Genomic DNA, 23,851 nt, shown 5'->3' with positions numbered 1-23,851 from the left:
TCTCTACGCTGTCCCAGAGCAGCAGGTGGTTCTTCTGGTGGTTCCTGTTAGGGTCCTTTCCCTCGACACTTCTGACACCCGCCCCCTTCTTGGCACCAGCATTTTCTCACTGGTTACCCACGTGCTCTGGTGTGTGACCTCATTTCCTATGGAACGAAAGGTTTCTGTAGGAAAACAGGGCGCTGGTGAGACCAGCCTTGCAAGCCCCCTTGCCTGGCAAGAGTATCTGTCCCCTGTCAGAGCAGTGACTCATGCTTCAGGGAACAGCAGCTGACCAGAATGATCAAGAGCCTGGTGCCTGGGTGGTCACTACCAAGCAAAGAACACGGGGGAGGAGGAGAGGAAAAAGTGAGGAGGGAGGGCTTACAAGCCACTCACTGGCCTCCAGAGGGTGGGGCTTTGGGACCCAGGGAGTGCCGGCTGTTTGGCGTGGCCAGTCTCTGGGTGGTTGGTCTCCATCGGTGTTCACAGGCCCTGTCTCTCCCCGACCACAGAGCAGGCCCTGCGGCAGTGGCAACATACCCGGGGCTTTTTCCTGGCCCCCTGCATTCCTGGCAAGACGTGCCCCAGGCTCGAGCCTTAGGCGGGTGTTCCTCTCAAGCCTGTGCTTTGGTCTCATTGCCCCCAAAAGAGGCTGTCACTGTGGGAGTTTGGAATCTGCCAGCAGTTCCCCCAGAAGCCAAGCTTCCTGTCTTTGGTCTTCGCACCAGGTGGGGAAGGCCGACTGGTATCCTTCCCCAAGACAGGCCCCTGTTGGTACAGGCCGTCTGTCGCCACCTGTCTCAAGATGTCCCATAGGTTTCACCAGTCTTTGAGGAAAAGCCAACGTCCCCTGAGTGATAATGGGAGGACCCTGTAAAAATCTGCATCTCCTGCCATCTGTGCCTGTGGATTCCCCCAAGGGTAGTCATTTGGTGAGCGTTTTCCTTTGGTAAGAGCTTGCCTTCCTCCAGAGAGTGGAAGGAACAAACATTGCAGGTGCACGGGCTTGTTTTCTAAGAGCTTTGACATCAGAGATGTGCTCACACAGGGGCCTGGGGCCTGATAAGGATCCACATGGAGGCAGAATCACTCGTAGGGACCGAGGTCGAGGCTGCCCAGAGGCAACAATGGCTGCATTAGCACCAGCCACCAATAAGAGGCCCGTCAGCAAACGTGGAAGCAGGCGATGTGCACTCAGTTAATACACCAAATCCTGAAAGTCTCAAATGCGCAGAATCTTGAGTTCCAAGAAGATGTGGTAGAGAACAGACCTTTCTCAATCTGAGTCAAAGGAAACGGGAGACAAGGTGGCCAGGAGCGAGCTACGGTCTGTGCTCGAGGTAGCAGCGGCCTAGGTGTTTGATGCCAACCCCGAGGGCAAAAGCTGATCTTTCTGGGTTAATAAACAAACATTTTTTGGCCATTCACCCTGTGCCAGGCACATTGCTGGATTCTGGGAATTCAGCAGGAAAGAAGTCTGACACATTGGCCGCCCTCTAGTGAGGAGGCACTTTGAGTAAACAATTCCACTGTGATGTCATAAGAGCTTCAATGGTGGGGCACAGTCAGGCCACAGGCAGTAACAGTGTAAAGGGAATAACACCTAAGTGGGCCAAGAATTAGAAGCGGTAAAGGCTAGCTGGTGTGGGGGAGGCAGTGCGTTCCTCAGCACGGGGAACGCAGGCCATCAGAGAACTAGTGAAAGCGCGGCCCACTTAGACTCGGGCTTGGAGTATGGAGTTTACCATAAGCAGCAGAGAGGTCACGCCTTTCCCTAAGAGCAGCACGGTTATCCAAGGAGAGTGGTCCAGGTCAGAGCTGTGATTTAGAAGAGTCCCTCTGCTGCTGGGTAGAGACCACACTGGGAGGCAGGTGGGATGGGCTGGAGGACCCCCAAGGGAGAATGTTGTTGTGACTCACGTGAGAAGTCTGGTGTCCTGGACAGGGTGGCAGCAGTGGGGATGGAAAAGCAATGATGGATTTGGAAGATGGAATCAGCAAAACTTGGTAAGCAGTTGAGTGTAGGGGTGAGGGCAAAGGTCCAACTTGGCCCCTGTGAGTCTGGATGGTAGGAAGGCACGGACTTGCATGAAGGGTAGGACTGTGGCAAGACCCCAGACACCCATATCAGCCTGAGCAAGAAAGGATCCACAGATGCCTAGGACAGTGTGCTCTGCTTTGGGACTAGCCATAGCAGGAACTTGGGGACCCAGACTGAAGCAGAATGCTGATGGACTCAGGGACTCTGGTGCCATAATGGATTCTCTGCCATGATGGTTTCTGCCACTTGGGTCACGCTGCTCTCTATACACGTATCAGAGGAGACCCGCAAGGGAACACTCTCTTGGGTAAAAAGAGATCTGCGCACCCTCACCCTGCTGCTTGCCAAGCAAAAGCTCTTCTCCCAGGGCAACAGCCAGTGCATAATGACAGACACTTCTAGAAGGTCTTGGCTTATATCTTTCTTGGGGTGCCTGGCACACAGTTGGACCTCTTAAGTAGTTGTCAGGTCGAACTATGTAACTGGATGTTTTCATACCAATAACCATCTCATTTAAATTGCAGCGTGTACATTCTCTCATTGTTTTTCAGCTCAAAATGTAGCTCTCTGCCATATTCCCCAGCCTCCTACCTGTACCTTAAGAGCAAGGGAATGAATAAGTGGTGATATTCCACTCTCGCTAGCATACCACACACCATGGAGCAGTGGGTTCCATTTTTTTTTTTTTAATGTTTACTTATTTTTGAGAGAGAGAGAGAGACAGAGTGCAAGCTGGGAGGGGCAGAGAGAGGGGGAGACACAGAATCAGATGCAGGCTCCAGACTCTGAGCTGTCCACAGAGCCCAATGCAGGGCTCAAACCCATGAACCGTGAGATCATGATCTGAGCCGAAGTTGGACACTTAACCGACTGAGCCACCCAGGTGCCCCGAGAAGTGGGCTCCAAAACATCTCCCATAGAAGGGAGGGGGTGTTGACAGGAGTTGCTGCAAAAGGATTCTGTCTCCTGAAAAATGAGGGATTCCTGGTAGATAAGAGCCTCTAGCATACTAATGTGCTCTGTGGGTATCAGGGGGCACTCTAGAAAATGCAGCATTTCTCAAAGGATGCCAACCAAGAAAATCTCATCCCGTGATACGTACTTTGGGCAAAGCTACAGTTGAGACGTGATCCTATGTTCATAATGTCTTACTCATTTGTCCTTGGAATGGAACACTGAGACTATTCCTTGTGACTCACCTGGCCTCTGTCTGTAGCTGCATTGCTTGCAGAATGCACGCTGGGTGAGGACAGGGGTCTGTCTGCCACATGCTGCTTATTACTACTGTGTGCATCCTCAGGGCTGAGCACAGAGTAACTGGTTAATTGCTACTGTTAACAAATTAATGAATAAATGACACTGCAAATAGAATTAAACTCTGTTCCTGCCTACTATGTTCATTTGTTGGGTATAGACCATGCCCAGGGCAGTCTGCTTTGTTAAGCTTTTATAGGGCCCACAGACTGGTCAAATAAGATCTACTTCCTGGCTCCTTTAGACTCTGAGGGCAGGTTAGCAAGCACCCAGGCCAGGCATTTAAGTGTAAGATCTATGCCCTTTGGCAAGGCAGGACCACTTGTAGCTATTTATTTATTTATGTTTAATGTTTACTTATTTTAGAGGGAGTGGCAGAGTGAGAGCAGGGTAGGAGAGAGGCAGAGAGGGAGGCACAGAACTTGAAGTGGGCTCCAGGCCTCCAGGCTCCGCACTGTCAGCACAGAGCCCCACGCGAGGCTCAGACTCACGAACTATGAGATCTCATGGAGAACTCATGACCTGAGCCGAAGTTGGATGCTTAACCGACTGAGCCACCCAGGTGCCCCTAGCTGTTTATTTAAAGCCAGATACCAGCAGAACCATGAGTATAAGAATGTATATATGGCACTGTTTATAACAGAAAACGCAGAAATCCCGTAACAGGACACAGTCTTAAGCTCTGGTACAACCATATAATGGAATAATATTTTTTTATATCGATGTGTGTATGATATTGTTGAGCAAATTGTTGAGTTAAGAGGAGTATGAACAATATATACATACAATTTATTTTTAAGTGTTTTTAAGTGTATTTTGATATGTGAGTATATTTATGTGCATTTTATTCCTGCTAATAGATGGGTTAAAAAAAAACACAGAAAGATATGCCACACTGTTAATGTTGTAAAGCTGGGATATAAGGGTGAGTTATTTTTTGCTTTCAATTTCAATATTCAATTAAGCATATTTTGCTTTTATAAATAGCAAAAACACTAAAGAAGGTCATATTGGAGGGGGAAATGCATCACAGAAAGTAGTAAGCGGCAGAAGAGAAATCCTTAGCAATATCAGGGCCCAGGGAGAGTTAAGAGCTGCTTTAGGCTATAGAGAAGCATTTGTCAATCTTATGGGAGGGGTGGCGCATGAACTTGACCTTGAAGAATCAGTAGATATGATCAACACGTGATAGTTTACACTGGAGTATCTTTCTGCATATGCACTTTCATGCAGAGAGTTCCTCTCACACTGACTTCCTTCCCCCAGCCAGCTCACCGCGGGTCACTTCACCCAGAAGTTAAATGTGTTGACAAATTTGTCTTATATTATCTGCACCATCCTATTTTGTCATTACAGGTAAATTAAGAATCGAGTGGGTTTGTAAGGAGGGGCATTAAAAGCCTATATGGATTGTATTACGATTCTTACAATACTCTTCATACTCTTTGGCCCAGGGCCTCCCTTCCTAAGGAAATTGGAAATGTAAGCCACAATTTATTCAGTATAGCATTAGTTATCATAATAAAAAACTGAAAGAGCCCAAATATCAAAAATACATGAGTGAGTAGAGTATATGAAGGACTATTTCACAGCTTTAAAGATGTGTACCAAGCATTTTGAATGACTTACTGGAAGGTTATGATAAGTGTAAAAGAAAAGACAAAACAAAATGAAAAAAGGAAAGAATTGTATTCAATAGAGACAAAAAAAGTTCTGCTTGGAGCTCCCAGAGCTTCCTAGAAGAGGTTGAGGACAGAGGTGTTCATATCAGCACTATTAATCCAGCTTCCTTGGTTATCCTGTGGTCCGGAGTTTGGGTTATCTCTGATTAAGATGATCCTCTATCAAAGATTTCCTCTAATAAGTATTAGGCACTGGGACCAGCACATCCAGTGCTAGACAAACAGATAAACAGCAGTGAGTCTGCCCAGGGGCTGCTGGGACTAACCAAGTCTGGGTGTAACTGCACAGGCCAGGGAGAGTGCCAGATCCATTCCTGATCGGAGTTCCTGAACTTAATTGAAACTAAAGCAGACTGGAGGCTTTGAGTTCTCCTACCCACCAGGATGTCTCATTCCCATCCAGAAACTCAAAACTCAGCCATGTTGATAGAAGCGCTCTCCTTAGGGGAAAACAACATCCACATTCAGGGGGCAGCAGCCCAAGAGTATGATCCCAGGCAGGCTGGCTTTTCGTTCAGAACCAACATTTATTGAATAACCCTAGGAGTCTCGCATCGCTGTACGTGTTAATAACCACAGTAGGACCCTGTCTCCCGGGGCTTGGAGCTTTGTACTTGGCAAAATGTAAGCATGCAGATGTTCACACATCTGATACTTGTCTCAGTGGCTGGGGAGATTGTCTAGCCTTGGGTCCTGCAAACCCTGGAAAAGTTAACAGAGGGCCATGACAACCTTTGGTTTCACATTCTACTGCTGGGCTTCCAGTCACCTGCTGGCTGGTGTTGACCCGTCCACACTGGTCAGGTCTTGCCTGATGGAGGCAGCAGAGGTGATGAAGGATGTTAAAGTAACTGTGTGGGAGGGGCAGACGGAGGGCAAGCAAAGAGCCATAAAGGCAGGGAGGGCCTTTGGCTGCTTTGGGGAGGCCTTCCCAAGACTTCCCACCTGTTTTCTGCTGTTCACACCCTTCTCATGCTCTTCCATCCACGCCAGTCTGTGCACAGTTCAAGGGTAACTGCCTTCTCCAGCTGTAGCCCAGTTTACCTGTGACTTTTATCTAGCAGCATCCACCAGGCTGCATTTTTCCACCCTTTCTTTGAAACAGCCTTATCTCGAGTTTTGTGACTTTATAGAGATAGGGTTTCTAGTGGTCACAAGACCACTAATCTCCCAATTATGTAATCTCATAATCTGTGCTTTAGATTTGTTTTGAAACCATATTCTGGCCCAAGTTTGACTTGGTAAAATGATGAAATGATCTAAGATGTGAAGACTGGTTCAGGAAGATGCCTCATCTATTTTTAAGCTGAAATTGTGGGGCGAGGGGGAAAGTGTGACCAAGTAGTGTTGTGTTTTTTAATTTGCTTTGGGAATAGTATAAGAAATGTGTTGGGGCACCTGGGTGGCTCAATCGGTTAAGCGTCCAACTTCAGCTCAGGTCATGATCTCACAGTTCAAGGGTTCAAGCCCCGCATCAGGCTCTGTGCTGACAGCTCGGAGCCTGGAGCCTGCCTGTAATCTGTGTCTCCCTCTCTCTCTGACCCTCCCCGGCTCGCACTCTGTCTCTCTCTCTCAAAAAAAATAATAAACATTTTTTAAAAATGTGTCATTTTCTAAATCTGGATTATTCATGGCCTATTTTAAATCCCAAGCTGGCTCCTAACAAGCAGGTTCTCCACAGGATCCTGGTTGACTCCCCTCCTGTCTAGTCTTGGCATGGGCAGGAAATACAACCTTATTTAAATAGCAGATTCCATTAATTTTTAAAGTAAGTCAGCTGTGAGAATCATCATTTTCTCAAAAAAATGTTTGTACTTGAATCCCATGTATTAACTTGGTTGTGTCAGAGTCCGTGCAATGGATCCATTAAATGGGATTTAAGCACCTCATTCTTGACCTGCTGTTTTTACTATACAAACCAGGAGACCCTTCAAACCTCCTAGATTTTGTTGAAAATGCCTTTTTAAAAAGTGCCTGTCCCAAGTGGGTCATGCCTCACCTCCAGATCCTTAAGGCTTCCACGTTCCTGGGGAGCAGGGAGGTCCGGAAGCGTGAGCAGCCACGTGGCTGGAGCTCTGCGCTACCCCGGGTCGCACAGCCTTTCATGGGCTGCCATCAGACTCTGCAGGTGCACCAGCATCAAAGTGGGAGGTGCCGGGCGCTCCTGATCAGAACGGATCTGAATGCACGGTTCCCTCTGGTGCTGGTTGATGTGCTTGCTGGTGGAATGAAAGCCAAATAAAGGAACGAGAGGTCCCGTTGATTACCTTGTTTTCGGTGTTGTTCCTTGGGGTCCTTCCACGTCCAGGGAAGAATTTGTGAAGATGAGGGTATCACCTGAGTAGAAGACGCAGCGCCTACTTATTGTTAACTCTGTTGGCCACAGCCCAGGGAGTCTGTGCCCCTAAAAAGTCTTTTGAAGGGAAATGACGCCTCGTGGCCGCAAACTTTCTCACTGTGCCATCATGTCCTCTCTCTGCAGCTGGGCAGTAGGGCCACTGTAGCCCTTTCTTCATTGCTCGGGACAGTCCCCTGCCTCTCAGCTGAGTGGCCAAGATTGGGAACTGGAAGGGACCCTAGTCATCATAACATAGACTTCCTCCTCCTCTTACAGGTGGGGAAACAGAGACTGAGAGACATTCAGTGACTTGCCCACCACTGGCAGCTTCTCAGTGGCAGAGCTGGGAAAGCTCCCAAGAGCCACTCCCGACGACAGCCTGCTGGTGAGGCAACAGGGGTGGGACAGGAGGTAGAGGGGACTTGAGCTACATGGCGTCTCAGTTCAACAAGGAAGAGGCCCCAGGGGAAGAAGGACAGCTCCACAGCACAGCAGCCAGGGTGCCCGGGCTGGTTAAGTTGCGGGGAACTTTGCAAGATCCGCAAGGAGTTCACAGTCCCGCTTCTGTGGGACACAGTACAGGGAATTGTCTCATAAAAGCTGTGGGATAAGACTGCCCTCTAGTGGGCTTGTGAAGCCATTGGTCCAGCCACGTACTGGGCTCTGCAGGGTCAGTGCCGCCTTCTCACGCATCCGGGTAGTGGCTCTTCCCTCGACAGGAATTCCTTCCAGTCAAATTGTATTCTTTCTCAAGCACTCTGGCTCATAGAGACTTTATTGATCTCAGAACACCAGCCATTATTTGCCCATCTTATAGGAGGCTTGGGGTTTTATTTTGGTTTTTGCTTGTTTTTCCCCCACATGAGAGGATCTTACGTCTCTAACAGGATTCAGGATCTGAAAAGCAAGGGTTATGTCTTCTGTCTTGTTCTTCCACTGCTTTTACCCTGTTGTCCACTTAGCCAGACATGAAATCAGAAGGTTCTTTGGGCTAGAAAAGAATCCTTTCCCTCAAAAAAGAATCCCACCAGGGTCTCCTGGGTGGCTCAGTCGGTTAAGCGTTTGACCCTTGGTTTTGGCTCAGGTCATGATCTCACAGTTCGTGAGTCTGAGCCCTGTACCGGACTCTGCGCTGACAGCTCAGAGCCTGCTTGGGATTTCTCTCCCCCTCTCCCTCTCTCTCTGACCCTCCCCAGCTTGCTCTCTCTTCTGTCTCTCTCAAAGTGATAATAACAAGTATAATAATCTAAGAAAATAATTCCACTTCACATTTGTTCCTGAAACATTCTCATCTCCTTTCTCTCTGATCCTTAGTTCCCCAAGTGGTTGAATCATCTGAATCCCTCAGAAAACTTCCAGAACTCAGTTTCCTGGGCCTTACTCCAGCCCTGCTGAATCAGTCTCTGTGGTTTGAGCCAGGAAATCTGCTTTACAAACTTCCCAAGTGGTTTTTGATGTGCAGCCAGGTTTGGCAGCCAACTGCTCTAAATCCCCATTTACGATTTTTTCTCGGAGCTTTTCCCTCTGACAGCATCTCCAGAGGTCTTCAGCTTATGTCAGTTATTAAAATTGACCATTTTGAGATCCCCTTGGAAATATCCCATGTGCCGGTCTCACAGCAGCCGTGGGTGACGCAGGAACGAGGCAGGACCACAGGAGAAAAGGACCAGAGGCATTTACTTTGGTTGCCAGCGGCTGTGTGTTCACAGCAGAAGATCCTGAAACCAATACCTTCATGCTGACGGGGCAGGTTGTTGATTTGTTTTTAATGTTTGGCTGGACAGGGAGACAAAGGTTAATTCAGTACCCGGTTATTTCTTTCTACCTATGCTAACTCATCTGGTTCTCCAGATGCAGCCGTACAACCTTTTTTTTTTTTTTTTAATAGTTAATAGATGGAAAAGTTGAGGTTTTGGGAAGTTATTAGTAACTTGCCGAGAGTCAGAGAAGTAACTGTCAGATTCTGCATTCGAACACAGGTCTGATTTCCCAGACCAGCTTTGGAAAGGTCAGAGGAGCAAGGCTGCCAACCTGTTCTTTTTTTCCCCTGCCAGGCCAAGCGGGCAGTGCAGCGGGGAGCCACTGCCGTCATCTTTGATGTATCGGAAAACCCAGAAGCTATTGACCAGGTAAACTCCTCAGGCCACGCATCGCAGCCCCCGCCCTGAGAGAAGTGCTTCCTTCACCAGCTCGGTGTGTCACTGGGCCGGCACCCTCATCTCAGGGCTTCACACTTGCCCGCTCACCATAGAGACCCCTGTCTAGGCATCATTCTGACTCTGAGGCAAGGGTATTGAAAGGAGTGAAGAGCAGGGGGTTGGTGGTTGGGGACGGCGGGGGAGGACGGGGAGGGCATTTTCACAGACCCTTCGGGGCCTTCAGCCTGCCCAGGCTGTTCTAAAACGAGCATTGCTCCCAGTCTCGCCCTTCCAGAAGCTCCAAGGCTGTCATGCTTGAGGACCTGGGGGATTTTCAAATGGTATCTGCCGTTCTTTTCCTTCAGCCTCGTTCTCTCTCCTCCTCAAAGTAAACACATCCTTTAAGCAGCATGGTCTTTTCGTCCTCAGCTAAACCAGGGCTCAGAAGACCCACTGAAGAGGCCGGTGGTGTACGTGAAGGGTGCAGACGCCATCAAGCTGATGAACATCGTCAACAAGCAGAAAGTAGCTCGAGCAAGAATTCAGCACCGCCCACCTCGAGTGAGCCTGGCAGCCTCTCTGCTGCTCCCTGTGCCTTTATTCCCTTTAGGCTTTTTTTCTCCAATCTTCTTTCTGTCTAACATGCTGACACAGCCTACGTTCCTGCAGTTTAGATGAGGTAGAAGTCCGGGGGCCGAGGAGAAATGTCAGCCCTCGAGTTCCTTTACACAGGAATTGAAAAGACCTTCCAGAAGTAGATGATTTGTGCTAAGGTGTCTCTGGTCTCTTCTACCCAGCGCTCCCTCTTGGTAGCGTCCTGTCCTTCTTTCGCTTCCCTCCCGTCCCCCTCTGAAAGGCTGAGGATTGAAGGAAGAAAGGAATACCCAGCACTCAGCTTCCCTTGTCCCCCCTTCCTTCCTTCCTTTTGACCCAGACTATAGAAAAAGGCCTATACTTCATTCTTCCCAGAGAATAAATTGCACTGTTGAAAACCTTTTATTATTTTTTTTTAGTTTATTTTGTGAGAGAGACAGAGCACACATGTGTGCGTGCGTGAGGGAGGGGCACAGAGAGGGAGAGAGAGAGAATCCCGTGCAGGCTCCATGCTCAGTGTGGATCCCGACGTAGGGCTCAATCTCACAGCCTTGAGATCATGACCTGAGCTGATGTCAAGAGTCAGACAGACACTCAACCGACTGAGCCACCCAGGCGCCCTGAAAACCCCTCACTTATATGATTCTGGCACACCTAGCTTTCAAGTGGGATTAAAGTTCATGACTTCTAGGTGGTCACTGAATAGCATTTAGGCTTCTCTTGAGTATGTCAAAGGGCCACTGCTGGCCAGTAGCCCTTTACTGGTATCTTTTGCCCAAACCTCAGACTGAAGATTCTAGGAACCTGGGATAGGCACCTCCTATAGGATTTATTTCCTTATCACAAAAATTGGAATACTCACATATAGGAGGATTCGTACATATGCACAAACTAGATACCCCCAGCATTCAATTAGTATACCCTCCTCCTGTTAGCTAAAATGCATGTCCTAGGTGAGGTGGCTTCAAGGCTTGACGAGGCAGTGTGCCACGAGGAAAAGATAAGAACTCAAGAGTGTAGGGAATTTGCAAAGCACTGCCTTTGCCGGCTTCTTTTTAAAGGAGAAAAGAGCACTTTGGTAAATGTGACTCATTGTAGTGGAAGCCGATATTTGTGGAAGCAGCATACAATTTTCTGAGTTGTCGTAAACCATTAATTATATGGTTAGTAATCACTGTTCCCTCAAAACATGACACTCACTCCTTTGTCCCTTAAATATGATATTCGTGTTTATATGGCTGGGCCTCTCCTACCGGTTACAGTGAACTTTGCGCTATTCCTCGGGGAGCGAGGCTTTATGATGGGAGTCCTCTTGGCTGTGAGGAGGCCTGGCCAAGATGGCTCCAGGCCTCCTGCTAGCCACACCACGGGGTAGCGCCCAGGTGGAGAACACCCCATGTGTGTGCAGGTTAGCCTCGCACACACCCCGGGTGTCTCCTGCAAATGAGGGGAAGCGCACCCGAGTTGGCCCCCTCCTTCCTCCAACCGGCGCTGACACAGGCCACGTGCCCGTCCCCCGGCCGAAGAGACCCGTGACTCATCGTGTCTTGTGTTCTGTTCCAGCAACCCACCGAGTACTTCGACATGGGGATTTTCTTGGCGTTCTTTGTCGTGGTCTCCTTGGTCTGCCTCATCCTCCTTGTCAAAATCAAGCTGAAGCAGCGGCGCAGTCAGGTAACACCTCCAAGCAGCCGGCCGGTGCAGATCCCCGCCGCCCTGTCACTAGTAAAAACCAGGAGTGGGGGGCTGGGCTGTGCAGCCGGGTCCCAGTAACCCATGCGCAGCAAAGACAGAGAAAAACGAGAGCGAAGCTTATCACCCTGTGTCTTTGTTCCCAGAGGGCCGAGCCTTGGGAACGCTTCCAGTTAGGAGTTTTTCTCAAGAAATGTCTAAACGTTAACGCAGAGCCCTGGAGCCTTGCTCCTCAGATATGATCTGGGGCCCAGTAGGGTCCACGTCATCTGGGAGCTTGGTAGAAATGCAGGTTCTCGGGCCACACCCCAGACCTGCTGAATCCAGATCTGCATCTTCCAAGCTCTCTCTAAACAATTCTCAGTAAACAGAATAGCCATTCTTGCCCCAGCTAGCACATCACTGTGCTCGTAGGAAGGCAGGATGTGGGGCCAGAGGTTGACAGACGGGGTAAGCAACAATCTCGACTGTCCCGTGTATACTGTGACAGCTCAGGAGAGGGACAGTGGATATTGGTGGGCAGTCTGTCGAGAGGATCACCGACTCCTCACAAAGTTGGGCGGCCAGAAGTGGCTGGGTTTGGTGAACACCCACGCGCCTTGTCTCATTTGTCCTCAGGACTCTCTTCAGTGTAAAGAGAAGGAATCCTGGGCACAGAGCAGGTTAATAACTCAGGGTCTTGCAGACTTGGCCAACCGATGGAAGTGTATGCTTCTGCTCATACTGCCACTTAGGTGAAGCCTGCGTTCAAGCCGTTAACACTTAGGGGTCTGGAAGGTCTGTGCTGCAGCCGTCTGAATTTTTAGTGTTTTCTCGAAAGCCTCTTCTGGTCTAAGAGAGGACTAGTGTTACACCTGTCCGCATGCATGAGACGCCACGGCCCTCGGGGTGACTACCACTGCAGTCCGTCCCTGACCCTAACACAGACCACATTCTGCCACACAGAATTCCATGAACAGGCTGGCCGTACAGGCTCTGGAGAAGATGGAAACCAGAAAGTTCAACTCCAAGAACAAGGGGCGCCGGGAGGGCAGCTGTGGGGCCCTGGACACGCTCAGCAGCAGCTCCACGTCCGACTGTGCCATCTGCCTGGAGAAGTACATCGATGGAGAGGTAACAGCAGAGGCGGGACCCATCCTGGGCGGGGGCGGGGTGGACAGGTGAGCAGAGGTGCGTGAGACCCGAAAGGACAGAGCCCCGTGTCCTTTTCCCACAGCTTTGTAGGGGCAAAAGGGTTTAAACGCCTAGTCTCAAGGGGGTGGCCTGAGATTGTCTAACCGCTCTTCTCCCCTGGAGGAGGACCCAGCTTCTACCCACGTGACTTCAGAAGTCGATCAGAAATATATGCTAGGCCAGACAATGTCTGGTGTTGAGAACATTTACACGTATTGACATAGTTTTATTTTATTTTTTAATTTTTTTCCTTTTTTTTTTTTTAATTTTGAGAGAGCAAGCACATATGAGCAGGGGCGGGGCAGAGAGAGGGGAGAGGGAGAGAGAGAATCCCAAGCAGGCTCTGGACTGCCAGCACAGAGCCCGACATGAGGCTCCATCTCATAAACCGTGAGATTGTGACCTGAGCCGAAATCAAGAGTCAGACACTTAACCGCCTGAGTCACCCAGGCGTCCCTTACACGCATGGACTTAATTTTAGAATTGCTCTTCTGGAAACAGAGACATGACTCGAAGCAAACGTCTCCTGCAAAGCCCCGTGGAACGCTGGGTGTTTTTACTTAGGAGACAAGGGGTGTGATGGCTACCTTTTTTCTTCTAGCTTTTTATCCTGAAAGTGTCAGACTTTCAGGAAAGCTGCTGGAGTCCTTCAGTGAGTGGTACGTCATTCACCTCGAATAACCCTTTGTTAACACTGTGGCACATTGGCTTAATCTCTCTCCAGACAGAGGCACACAGACACACACATTTTGAGGGGCGGGAGGCAAACCACTTCAGAATCAGTTCCAGACATTTGATGCCCCTTTAACAAAAGCGTTCTGCTCCCAGATAGACTATTGGATTAAAAAATGAGTTTTCACAGAGGCCTTGAGATTAAGAGAACCTTGAATGGTCTTTAGATGCAGACTGCCTGCATTCTAATCCTGACCCAGGGTAAGTTCTAGCTTTGTGACCTCGGGCCAGAGAATTCATTCTCTGCACTGTGCTCGAGACATGAGCCTGAGCCGGACATGCGGTCAAGGTGATCACAAAGGTTACATGAGAAAATGCAGGTCGAACTCTTACCAAGGTCAAGCACAAAGTTAGGTACTAGCTTGAATATTATTGTGTTGAGCCGGTCAGAGAATGGAAAAACAAAATCATGGTAGCAGATTTGCAGGGTGCTTTGGCTCAGGAATGCCAGTGGTGGTCCTGCCTCAGAAAACCCCATCACCTCCTCTCACGGAGGGTGCTTTGTTATAAGACCATGTACCCTCGGGTGAGTGTTCAGGGCCCAGCAAAGGAGGGGACAGAAGAGCTTTGCGCCTTGGCTGTTCCACTTGTCAATTACAAGTCCGGGGCACCTTCCTTTCTACTCATACCCAGTTGGTGTACCTGGAGGGAGCCACCATCCCAGAGATGCAAAAGTCTCGGGGACTAGCTTAGCCCTCTCCCCACACCCGCGGGCTGCAGAAGCTCTCGGCTTTGGTCTCCCCTCATGGGCAGCATGAATGTGAGTGCCTTCCTCAGGCAACAAGAAAGGAGCCTGCTTCTATGTGCTTCCTCCCTTAGCAATGAGGACCGTGGTCGGGGCTTCCTAGAACGCAGACGTGGGTGCGGACTCCAGGGCAGTGAGTCTGCCTGTAGCTAGAGATGGGGGCGGTGGGGTGGTGAGGAGGAAGCCTCTGGCACTGGCCTGGCGAACAGGGCTCCGTGGCCCATGTCGGACTCCTCAGGAAGAAGCGTTTTGCCCTCCACCTGCGCCCTGCCTTCAGTCTGTGTGTCCCCTCTCCCTCCCCAGGAGCTGCGGGTTATCCCCTGTACTCACCGCTTTCACCGGAAGTGCGTGGACCCGTGGCTGCTGCAGCACCACACCTGCCCCCACTGTCGGCATAACATCATAGGTAATTGTCACCTGCCACCTCCCCCCCATTGCTGAAGAGTCACTGTCCCTAACAAGTGCCTAGCAAGAGTGTGACCATACTGCAGACTGGTGAGCGAGCATTGCCTCGAGGGCCTGGAGGTGTGGGGACCTTGGGTTTCGGAGTGCACTGGCCCTCCAAGCCCTTAGGAGAGCCAGGTGTGGAGAATTGCCCCGAGGTCCTGTTTTGGCCTCTGCACGTGAACCAGCCTCCTGACCTTGAGCAAGGCATCTGGCCTCTCCGGGCCTTAGGCCCACAATGTCCTTAGCAGAAATGACAGTGATGACGTGCCCATGGCCACGTTGTTCCCGCGTGGGGGGATGTTCCCATGCCACAGGCGATGAATGTGAGGTGGCGGGGTCGCAGTTTGCTCCTGCGCCACTGTGGTACTGGATGAGGGGCGCGGAATGCCGGGTGGACTCCAGGGAGCTGTTTCTCCAAGACAGAAAGTGCCTTAACTTGGTACCTGTGCTGCCCTCTGCAAACGCCCCGGTGTCTTTGTCAGGCAGGACCGCGGGGAGGGGGGACGTAGGCCCTTATCGGCAAGACCCACCCTTCAAACAGACAGCTGGGTCGGCCTCTGCCAGAGTCCTGGGTGCGCTGATGGCCTAGAAGGGGCCATCGTCATGAGACAGGTTGCCCTGGCACGTGACCGGGCCTCTCCTGCTTCAGCCTCTGCCCTCGTTTACCCCTCGAGCCCCATGTGCTCAGCTCTGCTGACCTTGTTTCCTCCTCCTCCCCCCAGAACAAAAGGGAAACCCAAACACTGTGTGTGTGGAGACCAGCAACCTTGCGCGCAGCCGGCAGCAGAGGGTGATCCTGCCGGTGCACTACCCCGGCCGCGTGCACAGGACCAATGCCATCCCGGCCTACCCTACCAGGACAAGCATGGACTCCCATGGGAACCCCGTCACGCTGCTGACCGTGGACCGGCATGGGGAGCAGAGCCTCTATTCCCCGCAGACCCCCACCTACATCCGTGGCTACCCACCCCTGCACCTGGACCACGCCCTGGCCCCTCACCGCTGCGGCCTGGAGCACCGGGCCTACTCACCAGCTCACCCCTTCCGCAGGCCCAAGTTCAGCGGCCGAAGCTTCTCCAAGGCAGCTTGCTTCTCCCAGTATGAGACCATGTACCAACACTACTACTTCCAGGGCCTCAGCTACCCGGAGCAGGAGGGCCAGGCCCCCCCGGGCCTCTCTCCTCGGGGCCCGGCCCGCGCCTTCCCCCCGAGCAGCGGCAGCGGTGGCCTGCTGTTCCCCACCGTGGTGCACATGGCCCCGCCCTCCCACCTGGAGAGCGGCAGCACGTCCAGCTTCAGCTGCTACCACGGCCACCGCTCAGTGTGCAGCGGCTACCTGGCCGACTGCCCGGGCAGCGACAGCAGCAGCAGCAGCAGCAGCTCTGGCCAGTGCCACTGCTCGTCCAGCGACTCCGTGGTGGACTGCACCGAGGTCAGCAACCAGGGCGTGTACGGGAGCTGCTCAACCTTCCGCAGCTCCCTCAGCAGCGACTATGACCCCTTCATCTACCGCAGCCGGAGTCCCTGTCGCACCAGTGATGTGGGGGGCTCTGGCGGCTCAGGCCGGGGGCCTGTCGTGTGCCTTGAGGGCTCCCCACCCCCAGAGGAGCTCCCAGCAGCCCATGGTCAAGGTGCGGGGCGGGGAGGGCCTTGGCCCGGCCCAGCCTCTCCCTCGGGGGACCAGCTGTCCACCTGCAGCCTGGAGATGAACTACAGCAGCAACTCCTCCCTGGAGCACAGGGGGCCCCCCAGCTCTACCTCAGAAGTGGGGCTCGAGGCTTCTCCCGGGGCTGCCCCAGACCTCAGGAGGACCTGGAAGGGGGGCCGCGAGGGGCTGTCGTGTGTCTGCTGCTGCGAGCCCCAGCCCTCCTCGCTGGAGCCTGGTGCAGGGGTGGCCGGGAGTGGCACGCTGCTCCTAGGCCCCCCACCCTGTGAGGCCTGTGGCCCCACAGGTGGGGAGTCACAGCCGGGAAGCTCCCAGGGCCTGTACGGTCTTCACCCAGACCATTTGGCCAGGACAGATGGGGTGAAATATGAGGGCCTGCCCTGCTGCTTCTATGAAGAGAAGCAGGTGGCCCATGGTGGCGGAGGGGGCAGCGGCTGCTACACTGAGGACTGCTCAGTGAGCGTGCAGTACACGCTCGCTCAGGAGCCCCCGCCCAGCTGCCACCCAGGGGCCCGGGACCTGAGCCAGCGCATCCCCATCATTCCGGAGGATGTAGACTGTGACTTGGGCCTGCCCTCAGACTGCCAAGGGACCCGTGGCCTCAGCCCCTGGGGTGGGACCCTGGGCCCGGATGCCCTGCGGCCCCGCAGAGGCCTGGGAGCAGCCCAGGAAGAAGAGCCAGTTCTCTGCTGCCAGGCCAGGGCACCGCTCTCGCCCGGCTGCCCTCTGGAGGGGGCAGAGGCCACCAGGGCCAGCTTCCCTGGTGCCCCTCAGGACACTCAGGAGTCCAGCGCCACAGCTGCTGAGGCTGCAGGTGAGAACAGGAGAGGACAGTAGGCCGGAGTCAGGGACCTCTTTCTCCAGGTTGTTTTCTAGGTGACTTTCTTTGTGCCCTTGACTTTAAACCCCGTGTGCACCTGATGACCTCCAGAGCTATTCTCCACCCCAGCCCTTCTTTCTGCATTCCAGACCCATTAGGCCTCTTCCCTCACCATCCCACCCTGCCGTGTCCACCGCAGTGCTCTCAAATTCCTACCTCTGCATGCCCCGCCCCACCTCTCCCCTGCTCCCCACACAGATGCTCAGGCCGAAAGCCTGACACTGTCCCTGAGCCCACCCCACCCTCCACACTCCAGTGTCCTGGGCTTCTCAACCTGCCTGCAAGGACCGCGTGGGCTTGTTTTTTGCCCCTGTCCAGAAAATCAAATTCCCAGAAAAATGAAACTTCACAGAAGACATGCGGAATCCAAGTGCAGAATTTTCATTCAACTCAGCAGACGACATCCAGTTGCCCTAGAGTTCCGAAATGTCTTGTTTATTACATCCGTAATAAACAGTCTGGCACCTTCGATAGTACTGTGACACGACAGGACACGTTCCACTGCCAGAGTGTCTCCCTAATTTATCTCTTCTGCAGCCCGCACCTGCTGTCTCCTCACGGAGGCCCATTTCCTCTCCCTGTGGTCAAGGCCTTGGCCTTCTGGCTGGTCTCCTGCTGGTCTTGCCTTCTGTTCTGCATGGGAACCACAGTGGTCTTTTTTTAAAATATGCGTCTTTATGCCAGAAAACCCTTCAGTGACTCGCCACTACCTTTAAATTTAAAAGATGTAAACTCCCCACCCGATTCTGTCTGATCTGTCCCTGTCCATGCCTCTTGACCACCTCCTGCTTCGCTCACCTTCTGGCTACTCCAGCCTTCTGTGGCCTCTGTTCATCCCCGCCTCCAAACTTGTCTGCTGCTTCTCCAGGTCGCAGCTGAAATCACACCCTCCAGCCTCCTGCAAGGGCACTCTCATACCCTCTGCTTACTTCCCAGTCCATCACAGTCTGAGGTTACTTGGTTCTGAGGCCTGTAGGCTTTGTGGAGAGGTCTCCTCTGTTCTTCCCAGTGCCTGCAACAGTGCCGGATGTGGTGTTGCCCATGCTACCTAAGGGCTTCCGGAAGTGTCTGCACCTCCAGATGAGGGAGGCTGACTGTCTAGGAGGTGCCTGTGTCCCCAACAGCATGAGGGCCTCTCAGCAAAGGAGCTCGGCTTCGGCCCTTTGCTGTATAACACGGTCTGTCCAGTGTTGGGAGCTGTCCCTTCCTGAGAACCTGTCCCATGCTGGGCATGGGCACCCACGTCCCTTGTCTGGCCCCTGTGTGTGTGCCCAGGGCCTCCAGGGCCTCTTCCGGCCCGTGATGATTTTTCTCTCTCTCTCTCCCAGGACAGAGATCTCGCCCAGCAGATGGCGGCCCGGCAGCCTGAGCTCGGAAGGAACTCTTATGTGGAAATGGGGACTATGTGGAGACTCTGAGCTCTGACTTCCTTTGGAAAAAAAAAAAAAAAGAAAAAAAAAAGATTTTTTTTTAGCTTTGACAAACACACGAAAGTGGTAATAAAGAGAGCCCTCCTTCTCAACCCAAAATGTGAGCCACCTGTGGCAAATCGCCCCCACCCCCACCCCCCATTAACAAACCAACAGACAAAATTCTCTGAGTCTTTGCCTCTTTTGATAACACGGTATTCTGTTTTGTAAAGTGTGTGTGCTTGGGGTTCTGAGGTGTGTGGGATTGAGTTCTCTGCTTTGTTTTTTAAGATATTATATGTAAATGTAAAGTTATTTAAATATATATTTTAAAGAACCCTAACCACCAACTTTTGCTGAAAAAAAATCACTGCTGCATTAATTGAACCACATCATGTGTAGATACTGTTGTCTCCCCGGAGGGGGCTCAGGCCTTTGAAAAGCTCAGGGCTACACCTGCCTTAGAAAATGAACCAGAAACTTGAAGTAAAGCTAGTTGATATGGGTACAAACTCTGAGGAACAATGCAATCACTGCTGCCTCTTTCTTGTGGCAAATCCCAACATGCAAAGTTCCGGGTCTTCTCAGAAGCCATGCCTCTCCAGCCCACACCTTTAGGCAGCTGATGGAAAGAGCTAGGAACAGGGCGGAAGGTCTGCAGCACTGAGGAGCTGGGACAAGCCATTGCTACTCAAAGCCCCAGGGTGACAGGGACAATTCAGCCCAGTGTCCTCAGTCTATCCCCTGGGGTCAGCGTCTTAGGTAAAAGGACAGAGTTCACAATCCCGAACTTGGGCTTCCTGCCACTGGCTGCAGAGATGGTGGGGACAAACACCGGGGAGGAATATAGTTTTTGCAGCCTTAGTGTCTGGGGGGTGGAGAGTGTCCGGGGGAAGGGACACAGGGCACTGGAGCATGCCTGCGTAGGCACAACCAGCATCCTTGGGCTGCCTTCCTGGGGAACCCACAGGGTCAGCACCGAGCTCCGAGCTCTGTTTGAATGACGTTTCCCATCCCGTTTCCCTCTGGAAGCTCGCTTCAGGGTCATTCAGCCCTCTGCCTCACGGCTGAAATTGCTCATCTCACCTGCAAATGTCTACTATCCTTTCGACCTAATGCACTATTATGTATTGATCCTCCATGAGACAGAGAAAGAGACTATCAGATAGTTTAGACCCAAAGGGTAGGTCTATGTATATTTTTCCAGCCTTTGCTGTTCTTGTTTGTAAGAGGAAGGGAGAGTTTTAAAACCCAAACCATTTTTTTTTTTTTTTAAAGATGTTTCCAGTTTTAAAAGGGAGAATCTATTTAAAGCTACTTCAGATCAGGGATCGTCATCCTTTTTGTCCAATGTACTTCTTAAGAAAGTGTGTGTGGTTTTTTTTTTTTAGAAGAAACTAATCACATTAGCCCTTGTGTTCACTAACTCCTCTGGTCACTTTTATTCATTTATTGTCATCTGAAATGCTCAGTTGTGGAATAGGAACCTCACAGCCCAGCCTGTCCCCCAGAGTGGGGACATAGAGGCTGGCCTGGGTTGCCATCCTTGGCGATGCAAGGCTGACTCGGGAAGTCAGCCCAAAGTCCAGATGAGAACGTTCTGACTGAGAATCTCACTGTATCCCAATCCTTTTTTTTTTTTTTTCTTTTCAACTTAGCCCGTGATGAGGAAATTTACCTAGGAAATTTGTAGCCAGATTTTGACAGAAATTCCAACAGCGACTGATTGAGCCATTTGCCATTTAGGAACTCACCACGATGAGATGTGTCCTTCAGCTCCTGAGGTAGAATCCCTTGGGGGCTGCTCCCCCCCACCCCCCCACCCCGGGCTGGTGCCCAGCACACCTGTTGGTGAGGGTGTGGGAAGCGCCTAAGCTGTTGACATGTGATCCGGGCCAGGAGTAGCAGCTGCCAGGACACAGCTTGCGTTACGCGGTTTTAGGGAAGGGGTGGGGGGCATGGCTTCTAACGTGGATTGCAGAAACCAGCTTCTCATTGTTGAGATTTTCTTGTTGTTTGTGGTTTTGTTTTTTGTTTTGTTTTGTTTTTAATGCCTTTGAGTGCATACTCTTTGTCTGAAACCATACCCCCAAAGTGGCTTTCTTTAGCCCTGCCTGGAAAACTACTCAACAGCCTTAAGCAATAAATAGATTGAGTAGCTAATGTGGCTTCAAGGGGGCTTTAACATAAATGTGTCCAATTTTCATTTGAAAGAGCAATAATTACAGATGGCAAAAAGAAAACATTTGATTGTTCTAGTTTAAATTTGTCTTAAATTTGTGTTGGCCCACCAGACAAGGACGTCCCCAGAATGTAGTAGTAACCCAACCATATTGCCTAGGCGTTCAAATTAAAAGGAATGTCGTCTTCGAAGTTGTAAGGTTCCAATAATAATGACAAATACCTTTGTCGGTGGCCTCTCAGTGGCGTGTTGGGGGTCACATAGCCTTGGAAACTGGGAGCATCACATTTTCCATTGAGAACCCCTCCCCCCCCAGCCCAGCCAAGCCGAAGTGTGACTGTTAGGCCTGGTCCCCTGGCCCAGCGCTGGGTATGGGACAGCCATGTAAACTGAAGAGTGCTGGAACCAGTTAAAAATGGTCTTCTGATCAACAAGGTACCTCTCTGTAATAGGACACAGCCTCAGTATGCCGGCTCTGACTCCGTCTCTCCCGCCTCTCTTGAACCCAAGCCATTTTGTAAAGCCCGATCTGCTGTCCCACCGCTCAGACCCTCCTCCCTTACGTGCTGCTAGTTTCTACTCAAAGCTCATGCATGACTAATGCTTTTAAAATAAGGTCTAAAAAATAATTACTAATCAAGAGTATTATTTTTTAAACAGACCTGCCTTTTTCTACTCTTTATATAAACTCTATTGTGTTGGTCTAACAAGACACTATTTTAAAATGTGTTTTTTAACTTCTCCCATAGCACTTAAAAGATATTTTGTAAAGACTTTGCTGTAAAGATTTTGTAATAAAATGGTCTAAGGGCTCCTTCTCCAACATTACCATTTTTTTAATGTTTTAAAGGCTAGAAAACAACTTATGTATATTCTGTATATGTATAGCAGCACATTTCATTTATGGAAATATGTTCTCAGAATATTTATTTACTAATATATTTATCTTAAGCCATGTCTTATGTTGAGAGTGTGACATTGTTGGAATAATCATTGAAAATGACTAACATGAGGCCCTGTAAATACATGATAATTGCACACAGATTTTACATATTTGCCGACCAAAAATGATTTAAAACAAGTTGTAGTCTTCTATGGTTTTGTAACAAATTGTACAAATGACTGTAAAAAAAAATACAATTTTATCAAGTACGTGTTACATGTGGTCATTGCTCTGTTGGGTAAAGGCTGCAGATTCCACCAAGGAGGGGTTTACATGGAGCCGTGCCTTTAACTTCAGGCTGTTGGGCACTGGGGTGGTGTCAGGAGAGCATCTGATAGAGAGTGTATGGGATTATGTCCTTGAGGTGGTGGTAGTTTTTCTGCTCTGCGCTATACGGAGGGAGCGAGGGAAACGGTAGCCCACTTTCAAAAATAAGGAACATGGGCTGGATATAAACCATTGACTTCCCCTGCCTGGAAGACCGAGAGAGCCCGCAAACCCCTGTTAAGAAAGGGGGCTTGTAGGGAAAAGACACCATGCATGTAGCCCTTGGGTGACCTCACCACGAGAGCCAAGAGGCGCCGTCAGTAGGAGACTCATTTCCTCGAATGAATGAATCTCGTACCCACAGGTCTTGCGTCCCAGGGAGGGAGTACTAATTTGTAAAGCACTCTGAGATTATGTGGAAGGTGCAAAGTGGTGTTTATTTTTCAGACCTCTAGCAGAGAATATCCTAAGCCCATGAGCCTCTGTTCCTATTTCTCTCTCTTTAACTTGGGCCATTTCTTGGGCACAGGCTCCTCCCTGCCGGGCACTGGGTCCTGAGCACCTCCGGGACTGGCGGCCTGGCTGTACAGAGCCTCCCAGAGCTTTTGTTTGATGGCCTTGCCCAGCTCCAAGCTGTACCTCTTGGGGGTCCCGGAAGGATTCCACAGCATCGGCTCAACCACAGAGTGGTACAGAGCCCTGTAACCCTCTGTGGGGAGGCCGTGGATGGTCAGTTTGTCCTCGGACAACTGCTGTCTCTCTCTGGGTTCAGGAAGCAGCGCTTGGCCCTTCCAGGCCGCTGTCCCAATGTTCCGGGTTAATGCTTGGGTGGCAGCCACATGTTCGGCATATCTGTTCTCAAGATCTTGGCGGACTGTTACTTTTTTCTCCTTTGAACTTTCTTTACTCTAGCCAGGAAGAAAGCAGAGAAGTCAAAGCTAAAACTTGAGAAGGGAGCTCAGAATAATTATCCGGGTTTTGTGTCCCAGAGTCTTGGTTACAGCCACAACCAACATTTGTCTAGTGTGTTCTAGTTTACTGAATTCCTTCATGTATGCCGCTGCATGCGGTCCCCCATAACCCTGTAAGGGCAGCAGGAGACGGTTTGAAAGGCAAGGAAACTGGAATTGGTTTGCCCAAGGCCACACAGTTCGAAGGGTCACAACCATTGTGTCATCTAGCGAATGCCACGCAGGAAATTAAGCATTTACTCTTTGCACTGTATTAGCTTAGTCCTCATGAAACCCTATGGGGGAGGGGCCATTGTTCCCCATTTTACAGATGACGAAGACCAAGGCAGAAAGAGGCTAAGCCCAGGCTTCTCCTCAATTATACTTAGAGCCGGGATTTTTTTTTTCTTTTTTTTTTTTACTTAGGGCTGGGAGTTGAAGCCAGACGGCTTAGCTCCAGGGTGCACTTTGAGCTCTGCTGGCCCCACGGAGTAATGGACCCCGGGATGCCAGGTTCTCCAGGTGGAAGTTCACAGCAAGATCTACGGCTCCCCTCTGGGGCGTGTGCGTAAGGGCGCTACCCATACCCTGGCTTTTCCTACCCTTCTTATCCCTTCACATCAAGATCCTTTTGCCTGTGCTTATGAAAGCCACTTCATCTTCCTAGAGAACTAGGCAGGGGGTAAACGGCATGAGCCCAGATCTGGTACTCTCTCCACTATAACACGCTGCTGCC

At 50.9% G+C, this 23,851-nt stretch overlaps 2 protein-coding genes across 6 annotated transcripts in view; one reads left to right on the top strand and one right to left on the bottom strand.

The window, feature by feature from the left end:
• Window positions 1-22,107, top strand: part of ZNRF3 (zinc and ring finger 3) — a 142,757-nt gene extending 120,650 nt beyond the window's left edge. The window contains exons 1-9 of one of the 5 annotated variants that reach the window (XM_077761657.1): window positions 1,565-1,793; window positions 1,928-1,989; window positions 9,352-9,426; window positions 9,865-9,996; window positions 11,593-11,703; window positions 12,667-12,834; window positions 14,675-14,777; window positions 15,541-17,298; window positions 18,693-22,107. In XM_077761657.1, coding sequence (XP_077617783.1) covers window positions 9,937-9,996; window positions 11,593-11,703; window positions 12,667-12,834; window positions 14,675-14,777; window positions 15,541-17,298; window positions 18,693-18,733 — 2,241 coding nt within the window. In that variant the 5' untranslated portion in view covers window positions 1,565-1,793; window positions 1,928-1,989; window positions 9,352-9,426; window positions 9,865-9,936 and the 3' untranslated portion in view covers window positions 18,734-22,107. The other 4 variants (XM_077761658.1, XM_077761659.1, XM_077761656.1 and 1 more) reach the window with 4 other exon arrangements.
• Window positions 22,108-22,588: 481 nt separating this feature from the next.
• The window catches only part of CUNH22orf31 (chromosome unknown C22orf31 homolog), a 3,610-nt gene continuing 2,347 nt past the window's right edge, over window positions 22,589-23,851 (bottom strand). Inside the window, exon 3 of the mRNA XM_077761526.1 lies at window positions 22,589-23,073. Coding sequence (XP_077617652.1) covers window positions 22,654-23,073 — 420 coding nt within the window. The 3' untranslated portion in view covers window positions 22,589-22,653. The remainder of the gene's footprint in view (window positions 23,074-23,851) is intronic.

The sequence above is a fragment of the Crocuta crocuta genome, unplaced genomic scaffold (genome assembly GCF_008692635.1).
Source record: "Crocuta crocuta isolate KB4526 unplaced genomic scaffold, BGI_CrCroc_1.0 scaffold348, whole genome shotgun sequence".
Classification (NCBI taxonomy): Eukaryota; Metazoa; Chordata; class Mammalia; order Carnivora; family Hyaenidae; genus Crocuta; species Crocuta crocuta.
This window is presented reverse-complemented; position numbering and strand designations above follow the sequence as displayed.